General features: G+C 43.0%; 1 protein-coding gene across 25 annotated transcripts in view; it reads left to right on the forward strand.

The window, feature by feature from the left end:
• sorbs2a (sorbin and SH3 domain containing 2a) overlaps positions 1 to 13125 on the forward strand; it is a 66119-nt gene that overhangs the window by 50536 nt on the left and 2458 nt on the right. For 10 of the 25 annotated variants that reach the window (XM_051383620.1, XM_051383621.1, XM_051383627.1 and 7 more), the window contains 12 exons: positions 355 to 411; positions 1232 to 1276; positions 1460 to 1509; positions 2409 to 2584; positions 2906 to 4735; positions 5822 to 5901; positions 6210 to 6307; positions 6713 to 6827; positions 6954 to 7082; positions 7506 to 7700; positions 8845 to 9963; positions 10940 to 12625. In XM_051383620.1, the coding sequence (XP_051239580.1) occupies positions 355 to 411; positions 1232 to 1276; positions 1460 to 1509; positions 2409 to 2584; positions 2906 to 4735; positions 5822 to 5901; positions 6210 to 6307; positions 6713 to 6827; positions 6954 to 7082; positions 7506 to 7700; positions 8845 to 9963; positions 10940 to 11386 (4341 nt within the window). In that variant the 3' untranslated portion in view covers positions 11387 to 12625. Of the gene's footprint in view, positions 1 to 354; positions 412 to 1231; positions 1277 to 1459; positions 1510 to 2408; positions 2585 to 2905; positions 4736 to 4861; positions 5659 to 5821; positions 5902 to 6209; positions 6308 to 6712; positions 6828 to 6953; positions 7083 to 7505; positions 7701 to 8844; positions 12627 to 12879; positions 12987 to 13125 lie in introns of those variants that run through there. The other 15 variants (XM_051383624.1, XM_051383630.1, XM_051383640.1 and 12 more) reach the window with 13 other exon arrangements.

Consider the following 13125-nt stretch of genomic DNA (forward strand, 5'->3'; position numbering starts at 1 on the left):
TGTTGCTATTTTGAGATTAGCATAGAAATATAGCTAATCATTAGAATGTGCACATAAATGAAGGTGTTATGTGTAGGTGTGTCTGTGTGTGTTTGTCAAAAAAAGGGTGTTAGTGTGTAGTCAGTGTCTGCACATGTGTGCATTGTACATGCGAAGCACATGTGCAACCTTTGTGAACTAGTCCATCTCTGGTTACTCAGATTCTCTAACGGGTGTCACTCTCTCCACATGTTTTTTGGTTTCTCCCCATGATGTCACCACTGCTTCTCCTCCTTCACCTCATTTTCACCTTCTTCCTATTCCTCCTCCTCTCCTTCTCCTCTTCCTGCTCACTGCTGCTGCTTGGGGCTCAAGCCTCCTAAAAAACGGCTGGATTATAATCCAGACATCTCCGCTCGCCAGCGCATTGAGGTAATCTCACATTCATGAGTGTTCCAGTATTGTAGTTAATCTCACAATTTCTAACCAATCATAGGAATCGGAATCTATATTGTTAAGACACATGTAAGGTATGATTGCTTAAAATGAGTCTAATGTAGTGTAGCACCAATTGAGTGTGATCATGTCAGCATGTCACCCATCCACCGCAATATGAGTATGATGTTGCTTTCTGAAGACTCTACATATAGCTTTGAAATGCTATTTTGTTGGCATTGTATGAAAAAATGCCGGTTGTACCACTCACGCCAGATTTTTTGCTAACTTCTTTCTCCTCAGAAAATTATTATGAAGATCTATATATTTATTTTGTGTAATTTGGTGGAAACTTTTTTTGTTTCCAATTTTAATGTGTGATTGCATTTGATTGTTATTAAAGGTCCAGTGTGTAACTTTTAGTGGCATCCAGCAGTGTAGTTGCAGGCTGCAACTCGCACTCGTTTCACCTTCCCTTTCCAAGTGTGAGGGAGAAACTATGGTGCTCGCGAAACACACAAAAAAAAGGCTGTATCTAGAGCCAGTTTTTAGTCTGTCTCTTCTGGGCTCCTGTAGAAACATAGCGGTTCAACATGTTTGGCCTGCTGCGTTTTTAGATAAAATTGGCTCATTCTAGGTTAATTTCTGCCAATGGATCCTCCTAAATGTTACACACTGAACCTTTAAGTGTATCAACCATTCTTTACCATTAAGACCCATTCCAGCTGATCCATGCCAGGTTTTAGAGGGCAACATATGCCCCCTGAGCTCAGCTCATAACATCCTTTGCTATATCTCCTTTCCCATCATCCTCCAGAGAAGCCCAAGAGAGAGCAGACATTTATCATCACCATTTACACCGGTAGGCCTCTTCTCAGTCAGGTGTGCCATGTGGAACCAGCATCCATCGCACCTTAAGCTGGGGGAGCGTTTTAAGTGTGGCACAGCAACAACCGCATGCAGGCTGTGCATTGTGAACTGCTCTGCCTCGAGTCTTTGTTCTTGGGGAGCTCACTTTTCTCTTTTGTTGTCTGCCCTATTTCAGACATCCCTGCACATCGCTCCTGCTGACAAGGCTCCGGAGAGACCTGCAAGGTAACCTCTGTTTCTTTTATTTTCTTCTGCATCACCCCCTTCCCTCTCCCCCATCCTTTCAGCAGCAGTGGTCCTTGTTGTGATTCAGCAAGGAATCAAACCTGCTCTTTCTAGCCTCGCCTCTGGTGCAATATAGCTTCTGTGTCTGTTGTTTAGGATGATTTGCAAGGATTATTGTTAGTCTTTATTTGCTTTTGTCACTGAAGGCAGGGCTCTTTGCATCTCCCTCCCACTAACTGAGCCAGAATAAATTAACCCAGCAATCCTATTGATTCTGCCCTTCACCTCCTATCCTTCCTTCAACCCCCCCTCTTCCTGCCCTCGTCCTACTCCCTTTCACCAATGGCCTGCTTATTCAGTTGCATTTTCCTTGGTGAACAGAAAGGGCAGAAATGGGATGTGATGAATAGGCCATGTAATTCATGTCAAGTGACATTGAGTGGGCTTGTTTGAATAGAAAACCCACTGTTTTTTTAGACATTTTGAAGGAAGAGAAGTTTCGGTAACTCGGTTGTCTCATTATTTCGAATGCATTGATAAATAGCCTAATCGTTAGTAGGATAAGCTTGGATATACTTTAAAATGCATTAATAATGCCAAGGATTGTTACATTAGGGACTATATAAATTAATTAAATATAACACGAAAATCCCCAAAATTGAAGAAAGATCACAGTAGTAATATATGAATGTATTACCTTTGTGTGGTGTGGTTCACGGTTGCTCATTATTTACTTTATTTTGGTCTATACTGCGTTTGTAAGTACTGATGATACAAGAAATATAGTAAATAGAATGTACTCGCAAGACATTTATAGACATTTTTGTATATTTAGTTCTGTTTGCCTTTTGTAAACTGCATTCAGAAGCAGTTGTCATTGATGTCTGACTGTGTTGCAGTGCTGCCAGTGACTACAGGAAAAGAAGGAAGTCTGAACCGTCAAGTTCACAAGTGAACGCTCAGTCTCAGAGCAGAGCTGCAACTTCCCCTAAACCAGTGGATGTCTACAGACCCAGCAGCAGCTTAAAGAAACCTGTTATTCGTTCCTCACCTTCCTCACCCTCCAGAGCCAAAGGTACACACTCACACTCACACACACAAACTTCACATATGCACATACTGTACTTATCACATCACCAGAAAATGAAAGATTTGTTTTCATTGGTGGTGTTTTTCACAAAATGATGTCTGCCTGGTGTGGTCAAAAATGTTCTTGATTGGTATTGGTGGAGGTCTGAAGATAAAACATCAAGTCATCTTTTTTTCCACCCTCTTTTTCTCCACTAATTCTTCTTCCTCTCCCCAGCTCTTCCACCTTTTTGCTGGGTATTACTGCTTAACATGCTTTCCTCCTTCTTCTCTTTCACCACGCTGCTCTCTATTGGACATCTGAAAGGTGGGGACGCATGCAACATGTATTCAAACAGTTTGACCTCCTCAGGTCCTCATCAGCGCCCCTATCCGCCCCCTGTCCCCTCTGACCCTGTCCATTGCCATGAGGATGCCAGTCAGGAAGGCAGCTCCTCCTCTAAACAGTCTGTCTGTTGTACGAACAGTTGGCAGGCAAAACGCCAGGATCCTGAGACATGGAGCAGTGCGGAGGAGGCACCGCCCTCTCCTGGCAAGCTCCGGTCACGCAGCTGTGATGACTTACTAAATGATGGGCATTCTGGCTCAGGCGGGCGCAACGCCACCCGCTCAGAAAGTGCCGGGTCACTGGTTTGTGATGGGAATCCCTCAGGTTCGACTGGATCCATCTCCACTCGCTCATTGCCTCGCCTCCACCGGCGACGGGCACATGATTCACCGGGCTTTCTCCAGCTCTATCGTAAAATGCACCAGATTGACCGAGCTCAGCTCATCCCATCTGAAGTAATCCGCTCAGTCCGTGCTCGTATCCTGGAGCTAGAACGACAACCTCACCTGCATCGGCATCGCCTCTCTCCTTGGACACCCTCTTGGGGAATGGAGGTGCCACGCGATATGGTGCCAAACCGCATTTCTGAATATGAGCGCCTTATTAAGAAGTCCAAATCCATGCCAAACTTGGGTGATAGTGAGATTCCTTCAGGCACTACCACACCAGGTGGCTCGTCATCTAGAGCCAGCAGTGGTGGTGGTGTCACACCCAGTTTTCCAAAACGCCGTTTTTCCATAGAATCTTTACTTGAGGAAGACAACAACGGCAACAGTGGAACAGTACCTCACACCATGGATCACTTGCATCGACCTCGTAGCCCACCTGAGGGCCAGCCTCGGGTTGGGCCAGAGCCCGTCCGTGGGCGGCCCTTTCCTGCTGTTCCTGTTCCCCGAGGCCCTCAAGCCAACCCAGACTACTCTGACAGTGAACAAGACGCTATTGCGTCAGACCTCAGTGACTTCATCCAGGTGGAGGGCTCCTCATTTTGCAGTGAGAGTGACTTTGACCATTGCTCTCTAACCTCCTCTGAGAGCTTGTACGGCTCTTCCACCATTCATCACCATCACCACCTCCGTCATCACCACCACCATCACCACCACCACCCTGGTCACCAAAGTCTAGGCCAGAGCCAGGGCTACCAACACCGCCACCTCATCAGCAGCTGCAAAGGCCGCTGCCCAGCCTCTTATACGCGTTTTACAACCATGCTTCGTCATGAGAGAGAACGAGCGCGCCAGGAGCACCAGAGACCTTCACAACAAAGGAGCCATTCCCAAATCCAGAGCTCACAGTCCCAGCAAGCGATGTCCAAGCTGGCCTTCCTGGTCAGCCCAGTGCCTTTCCGCAGGAAAAAGGGCTCACCACCTACCTCTAGAAGAAGCAGTGGTGGCGGAGATCGAGGTAGCAGACCCAAGTCCAAACAGGCCATTTATGAAGCACTAGATGCAGCCTTGAGAGACATATACGAGCACATTCAAACAGAGAGGGGCCACAGAGGAACTAGGGCACCTGATGATAGTATCCTAAGGAGAATACTGGCCGAACTGCTCCCAAATGTGCCTGAAAGAAGCTCCTCATTGCGGGGGAGGAGGGGGTGTTGGCACGGGGGTCACTCCTCTGCATCTTTGTACCCAGATGGGAGCCCCACTGGGTATGCCTCATATAGAGGGGATACCTCCACACCACAGCTACAGTCACCACAGCTACAGTCACCAATCAGTGCCTGTTACGGACGTCACACAGACACCTCAAACAATAATGAATATGGAGAGGAGCAGGGCAATGGAAATGGTCTCTGTTATTCAGGTGGAGATAATACACGCACCACACCTCAAATATGCACCTGTGCATTTTGTCATGTTACCAATCATACCTACACATTTTTTCTACATTTACAAACACACATCCATCCATATTTTAAATCTCTTTCAGTATTGCCTGGGCTTGTTACCATTCCCCTCACTGGTCAGCCAATACATCCATTTCTGTTCTTTTTGATATATTTATATCACATTCAGTAAGCCCTGTTTGCTGTAAATTCTCAAGTAAAGCCATATGTTAAAATTAAAAGATTAAGTTAACCAGTTAAACTAATATCAGTGAAAATAAACACTTCCTGCTAATGTTTCACATTAAAGGTCTGCTGGTAGAATAAGTAAATTAAGCTATTGTAAGGCTTTTAAGAAATATGTTTGTTAGAAAAAGGAAGTCAACAGAAGGGTAAGTAAGACGACATTGTCAACTTTGTTGTTGCACTGATGGAAATAGTTAATTAAAACCTAGCAGTTGATAAAACAGGAAGGCTTTTTAGAGTATTAAAATGTGATAGAAAATACACAAAACATTAGCTTGTCTCAAATAAAGGCCTGGATTTGTTTGTAATTGGCATAAAGGAGTACTTGAGAATTTACAGTATATTACTCTGGTTGGAGTAAATAAATGTGAATATCCTCTGTTTGTCTTTAATGTGGTATTGTTTTGGTTGTTTTATTTGTCTGTTTTGCAGATTGATTTATGGAGTCGTCTTATTATCCCACTATCATTCCTTCCCTCAAGCCTTTTGCTTGTATGTTCATGTTTGTAAAATGGTTTCATCATATGTTTTGGGCTGTATTCCCCTTGTTTCATTTTGTGTTTCAGCTTTTTTGTAGAATTGCATGTGTCATATTGTGGGAATCACATTTGCCATGTTTTCCTATGAAATGGAAATAAAACACACCTATTTTTGACTCCGAGCTTTCATTCCCTCATTTACCTGTTGGAATGGCGTCATCACTGTACCATTCAGTACTTTCCCAAAGCACATTTTTGTATTGTGAGCATGCATGTGACATGATTGTGATTACTATGGTAACTCCCGTAACCTTTTTCATGTGTCTCTACTAATCACAGACCAGGATGTCTCCAGGTGTTATTCCACCATGGATGGACGCCAGACACCCCAGAGTAGAAGACCTACTCCTGACAGAGAGGTACTGATGGCTAGTATTCTCAACACCAACATGGACCTCAATAGTAGCACTAAATAGTTCATTATGTTTCCTTTGATATAATTTAGAAATAACACTGAAGTTTCTAGCTTAAACTTAAATTTCACCTCAATAATGTGTGATGATTGGTTGGCACTATAAAATGTTTCGGATCAACACGCAGTTTTTTTGTCTTTATCTTCACAACACCACACCACAGTTGGAATTGTCTCGCAAAAATTAAAAGGCTGTATTTTATGTTTTGCCTGGTAATACTTGCCGGCTTTCTTTCTCTCACTCTCATCTCCTAGGTCTCCCATAAACAGATGACACAACTTATTCTGTTCTCTCTCCTCCATCAGAAACAGCCTGCAAGAGCCATTTATGATTTTAAGGCACAAACAGCTAAGTGAGTACAGTGAATGCACAGTGCACACACAAGCAAGCCAAGCTTTAAAGCATGAATTTCTAACTGCATATCAACACATCTCAACTCATTGCATTCAGTGTTATGATTTCAGATTCTTAAGCATGTCTTGCATAAAGTTTCTTTTACTTTCTAAGATAACTTCATTGTCACATCTTACCATGACACCTGGATGGCTTTAACTGATATATTTTATATGTAGTCTTTAAATATATGCATGAATAAAGCTGATTTCTTTTGTACTTGACCTTATTTCATCTTGCTTTGGTGGATGAGGTTCTGGAGATGGGGCTGTTTACATGAAAGGAGCTGTGCTGGTTGAAGTGGTCAGTTCATGTCTTCTACAGATCTGTGTAGTTGCACTTTGATAACATGAATGTGTTGCAGGGAGCTGACGTTTAAGAAAGGTGATGCAGTGAACATCATCCGACAGATAGACAACAACTGGTATGAAGGAGAGCACCGCGGACGGGTTGGAATATTCCCCATGTCATATGTAGAAGTAAGTGTGCCACTGATAAACTGTAGTACTGTCAGTAATGTAGATGTGCATCATTTTCTGTCCTATATGTAATTTGTTTCTCCTTCTCCACTACACACATTTACACCAATGCACACACAAAAACAGAAGATGCCGTCCTCAGAGAAGCAGCAGCCGATTCGTCCTCCTCCGCCAGCACATGTCAGGGAGATCGGAGAGGCAGTAGCTCGCTACAACTTCAATGCTGATACTAATGTGGAGCTATCTCTCAGAAAGGTAGTTTATTGTTTGTGTAAATTAAAAGTTGGAACAATGTAACATGTTTATAATAGTTTATAATTAAGGGGTGAAACCTTGCATTTCTTCAGGAACTATACTGTTTTGAGTTTATCAGGTGGACTTTGAAATGATTGCATAAACTTAAAAGATGTGTAATCTCCTCTAATTATAAACAAAGCAAGTTATCAGGCTCCCACCAGGCAGTGTGTTTGGTGTTATTTCTGGATTTGAATCCCCAACTGCAGTATCAAAACAGTGATACAGGTCTCCATTGGAATAATTTGATGATTTTGAAGATGCTATGATCACAAAATATTCTGCACAGTCTTCAAGAAGTTTGAGAGGTAGTACTGTCAAGTTCTGTAAAGAGTGCTGTATTGCAGTTAAAAATCATGTGTATATTTTGGTGTGTGTGTGTAGGGTGAGAGAGTAATTGTGATAAGGCAGGTGGACCAGAACTGGTATGAGGGGAAGATCCCAGACACAACCAAACAGGGCATCTTTCCTGTGTCATACGTTGACATCGTCAAGCGTTCCCCAGCCAAGAGCTCCGCCCACCACATAGACCCACACGGTTACCCTGGCAACAGGACACCGAGCTCTACACCTATCAAGGTAGGGGGACATTGTGACCATAAAGTACAATAAACCAACACAGTAGAGTAACAAATTTAAAACCAGCAATTTGTTTAAAATTTTAAAAAAATAAAGCACTTTGAGTTTCTTTACAAATTATTTTATTGATTGATTTATAATTAAGGTTTATTTATTTATATTTGTGAACAGCAGCGTTGGTTGTTAACCAACATCACAGTTGCCAAGAAACATTTTATATCCTCAAAAAGTAACATGAACATGAATTATGTGTAAATATATTTAAATAAATAAATAAATGCATTATCTGTGTAAGGGAGTAAATGCAGCCTTTAAAGGGACATTGTGTAGTGTTTTAAGTATTTTATTAGCTAAAATCAATGTCTTCATTCATAAATGTGTCCTCATTTGTGTAAAATTACCTCTGCCAATGATCTGACTTATCCTCGTAACCGAAGAATTTGTTATCTGTATATATATTGGACGGGCAAGTCCATGGAGGCTTCCATGTCGTTCCGCCATTTTGAAAAACTATAATCGCAGAGAAGGACATAAAGCACTAGCCTACCTGTCAAGCTAATCCACAACGCGTTTTCGTTCAGAGCCAGCGTCACATGACTGAAACGAGCTATAACGGAGAAGGAGATCAGTGAGAGGCGCTTGTCACTGCCCCGGCACATTTGAAAGTCTGCACTGCACTTCAGTTAATAATGGAGGATCATACTTATGCCGAGCCACAGGAGAAGGAATCCTCGTCGCCAAAAAAGCGAAAAAGGGAATTAAAAAGGCAACGTGACCGGCGAATTCAAAAAACGAGGGTAAACATCGGGGTAGCTTTTCCCAGGTGGAAAGAGCTAATGAAGGAGAATGACTTTCAAAGGGACGCTGAAGTTGCCTGCTTTCTCCTCGACAGGTAGGCGTCTTGGTACATAACGGCTACCGTAGTTGCAATACGCATTTGAAAACGCGAGGCACTAGAGAGCACTATTCGTTTGAATGCAAAATACAATTTCACCGCTAGATGGGAGAAATTCCTACACAATGTCCCTTTAAGCTCTGTTTAACCCTCAAATGACATACTACACACACAAAACACACACTGTAGTTTCTGTTCTAGTTTTATAAATTACACTGTTCCTTCTTTTTCACTTTACCTTCAATGGAGCCTGTCTACCATCTACCCCTATCCCCCACTACTCGTGATCTCCCCTCCCCTCACCCCCCGTTGAGAAGGCTTGACCTGCAAGCGATCACCAGTGAGTGGCTTTTCCTCACAATGGACCCATCGGCATCCACTCCAGCTCACTCCCTCACGACCACCCCTGTACCACCCACACCACCCCCTCTCCCTACCGACTTTCCACCTTTCCTAAAGGCTCAGGAGCCTAAGGCGCTCTCGCCTGTGCCATCACAAAGAGGCTTTGCCCTGCCGCCCCAGACATCTTCCAGAACTCCTCCTTTAAAAGAAGGGAGACACAGTTTAGGTCAAACCCCAACTACCTTGCCTTTCTCTCAACCTGAACCTCATCCTCCTCCTCCTCTTCCACCTCCTCCTCCTCCCCTTTCTCATTCCTCATTTTGCTCTCCACTGCCTGACTCTTCACTGCAGTACAACAGTGGCAAAGGAGTAGCACAAACATTACACTTTCCTAAGCCGGAGGTTTTGTCCTGCACAGTGCCAGAGCCAGTGACATCACCCACACAGGTTCCTCTGTGCCATAAGATAAATGTAAACAAAAGCAACAAAATCCCTGATATTGAGCTGCACGTAAAAGACCCATATGATGAGCTCCTGTCCATGATTCTGGACAGTTCTACCAGTGCAGATGATGCTGACTTTTCAAGATTGTCTCCGGTAGATTCCCCACCAGCTACGCTAACCAGTAAATCCCAAAGCAGATTTAAGCAAAAATCAGAAGAATCCTGTCAGCCAGCACTGAAACCCACAGTAGTCACTCCAGTCAGCGACTTGGCAGGCAAGTTAAGGCTAAAGGCAGAAGAATTCCATCAGCCAGCAGTAAAACCCACAGCAGTCACTCCAGTCAGCGACCCATCGGGCAGTGTTCGGTTAGAGATGCAGTTTCACAAGCCTGTGACAATGGAGCCACTTTCCATAAGTTGGGGAGATCAGTCAGAAACTCTGAATGAGCAACCCGTTGATTCTCAGAGACCACAGTCGGTGAAAGGATGGGGATATACTGAGTTGTTCATTGAGGAAGAGGAAGAAACTAGAGAGGACAAAGAGGACGACAATAAAGGTGTTAATGAGAGACTCAGTCCGCAGGTAGAGAGCATGGTGTGAGCTACATCTGTAACATTTGGAAACTCTACAGGCCCTTGGAAGGGAGATGGAGGGAAATATTGTAAATCTTAGAAATAATAGACCTACTTTTGCGTTGTCTTATAAAATCTCGACACAGAGGTCGATGTACGTGTGTCACTTAGCCATTTGAGAAGCCTGAAGGCATTTACAGGGAGGCAATCTGTTATATACAACTAAACTGAATGATCAAGGAGTCTAGCAATATCAATGATGACAGATGTTGTCATGATTGTAATGGAGACTAATGGAGTGCATCCGGGTTTACCTGCGTCGTTTTATACCCTCATCCACAGCTGATGAGAGCAGCATGAGGCAGCAGCACAACTTACAATAGAAGGATATTGTGACAATGGATTGTGGATGAAAGAGGGTCTAAAGATAAGATTAAAGGTTTTTAAAATAGATGAGTTGAATAGTTAAGTACTGTAATTCGGTATCTAATCATCACACCCACTAATTGAAAGCATTAGTTACTAATTGGGGCACAAAATGATAATAGAAATAGTACAGTTAGCTTAATTTATAACTATATGGATTTATGGACTGACTCACATTAAGTCACTGTGTGTCCGATTTCACTCGCTCCTTCTCCCTATATAGTAAACACAATAGTTTACTCTGTAGTGAGCAGCAAATAGAGATTTCAGATAATTCTTCCATACATAAGGGAATAGTCTTAAAATATGTACAGCATACGGTTTTTGTTGTTTTGTTTTTGAAAGACTTATCCTGGACGTCTTCTTGTTGCCACTGGTGGTAGATCTCTTTAAAAAACATATTTGTAAATTCATGTAAAATATTATCCTCCACGTCCCTTCCAGGGCTTCGTTAAATACAGCCATCAGAATTGTATTCAAATTATTATTTCTTAATTTCCTCAGTATTTAGCTTCTGTGATTCAGCTTCATAACTGATGTGTGTGTCATTACCTCCATAGGCTGATGTCTCTCCTTCCACTCTGACACAGCTTCCTCATCCTGGCCTCCCCACACCTTCTGTACCATCACCTCTGACTTCCTTACCTCCCCCCTCCTCCTCCTCCTCCTCCTCCTCCTCCTTCTTCTTCTTTTTCTTCTTCTTCTACTTCTTTTTTCACTCCTTCTTTATCTTCTTTCTCACGGTCACAACAGCAGGATCGGATCACCATCCCTCCCTCCCCCCCTGTATCCCCTCGGCCCCCGTCCCTTCCTCACCTCATGACATCACCCCTACCTCCGGCCTCTCCGTCTCCGCCTGTCTCACCACCTCCCCTCCACTCCCCTCACCCCTCTCCAAACGTTCCCTCACAGTGCTCTGTCTCAAGCTCTCCCTGTCTTTCTCATCCGATCACATCCTGCCTCGACTCAGAGTCGCCTATTTCCCTTCCCGCCATGTCTCCCCCTAAACCCATCTCTCCTCCCCTCGCCACTCCACGCTCTCCCCCCACTATACCCCATCCAGGACGTAGGTCTCCCAAGGTGAAGGTAAAGCTGTACTGTGGAGATGATGCCGCTGATTTAGATCATGTTTGTGATGATTTTGACAAGAACACATCTGATAATACCTGTCTCTAACATAGCTGAGACTATGGTTGAAGTCAACTAATCAATTGACAGAAAATATTTGTATATGGTTTTTTAAAATCTGATTTAATAGTTTGTGCTGTTTATACGTGAAAAATGCCATGACAAGTTGATGCTTTTCTTTGTTTTATATAATTGTAAATTGAACATCTTTAGTTGAACAAAAATACTATTTGAAGATTTCTCCTTGGGCTCTGGTAAACTGTGATGGGCATTTTTCACTACTTTTGAGCTTCTCAACAGATTAACAGATATGGAAATTATTTGTTTGTTGTAGCCGTGGCTGAAACTACTACGTCATTTGTACACTAACATACATTTATAAACTTTCATTTAAGTGCTATGGAGATGATTTATAGACACCAGAGAGCCTTTTTGAATTAGCGTGTGTTGCTGCTGCTGGTTGCACTGTTGTGTGTTTAGGAGGATTTTCATTGGCATCGGCATGTTGATGGATGAAGTTTTACAGCATGTTATTAGCCTTTGTGGTTGTGTGTTCAGTTCATAGTGAAGGCTGCTGACCCAGTTACTGTTGAAGATTATCGGTGTGTTGCTTCTGGTCTTTCTGCCTGTTAAGCAGGATCCAGTTGTTGGTGGTAAACCTCCTCGTAGTCCCATCTTGTCCCGGAGGTCCTATCTCCCCATTAGAGGTCGAAGGGTAGGGGGGCATGTCTTCATTCAACCATGCTCTGACTGCACTCTTGTCTCTGTGCAGGAAGGACGTCTTTAGAAATACCCATGTCATTCATGACTGATGATCACCACATATTCTATAGCATGTGTAGTAAAGTATGCTGTTTGACAAATGCAGTAATTTTTCTTTTAATAAAGAAATTTAAGTAATTCTGATTTTAGGCCTGAGTGTTTGGTTGGTTTGTATGTTCATGTCTGTTTTCAAAGGAACTGGTCACACCTCTGCGTATGAATTATACCTTTTCATTCAGCCTCCTCAAACCGTAAAGAAAAGCCCTCACAAATACCACATTTTGACTTTCTGTCTGTCTGTTTCTGTTTTTCCTCACAGCGATTAGTACAGGATGCACTCCAAGGTGGAGGAGACCCGTAAGTGATACTTGTTATTATTCCATCGATTTGCTGTCAGCCAATAAAGGAAGATATATCTTTGTGCTAAACTGTAGACTGTGTAGCAACGTATACAACATGTGTGCAGTCATTGAAATCAACAAATTCTTCTTGAACCGTATCAACATGTCAACTTTAACTTCAATTTTTACATTTGCTTTTACAACAGTTGAACACAAACCGATAGTACTGGATAAAGAAAGCTAGTTCAGTGTCAGTTTTTCTAACACAGGTACCAGGCCGTGTACAACTATCTTCCTCGCAACGAGGACGAGCTGGAGCTGAGGGAGGGCGACATTGTGGATGTGATGGAGAAGTGTGATGATGGCTGGTTTGTCGGTAAGAGGAAGGAGTGCAGTGTTGATTCATTCAGTGTCATGTTTATATTCAGTAGATATACAGCTAAACAAAGATAGGCAAACATAAATATGTAGCCATTAGTAGAATTTACTTAGGCACTGTACTTATTTTTAAGATA

Source organism: Dicentrarchus labrax, unplaced genomic scaffold (genome assembly GCF_905237075.1).
Source record: "Dicentrarchus labrax unplaced genomic scaffold, dlabrax2021, whole genome shotgun sequence".
Classification (NCBI taxonomy): Eukaryota; Metazoa; Chordata; class Actinopteri; family Moronidae; genus Dicentrarchus; species Dicentrarchus labrax.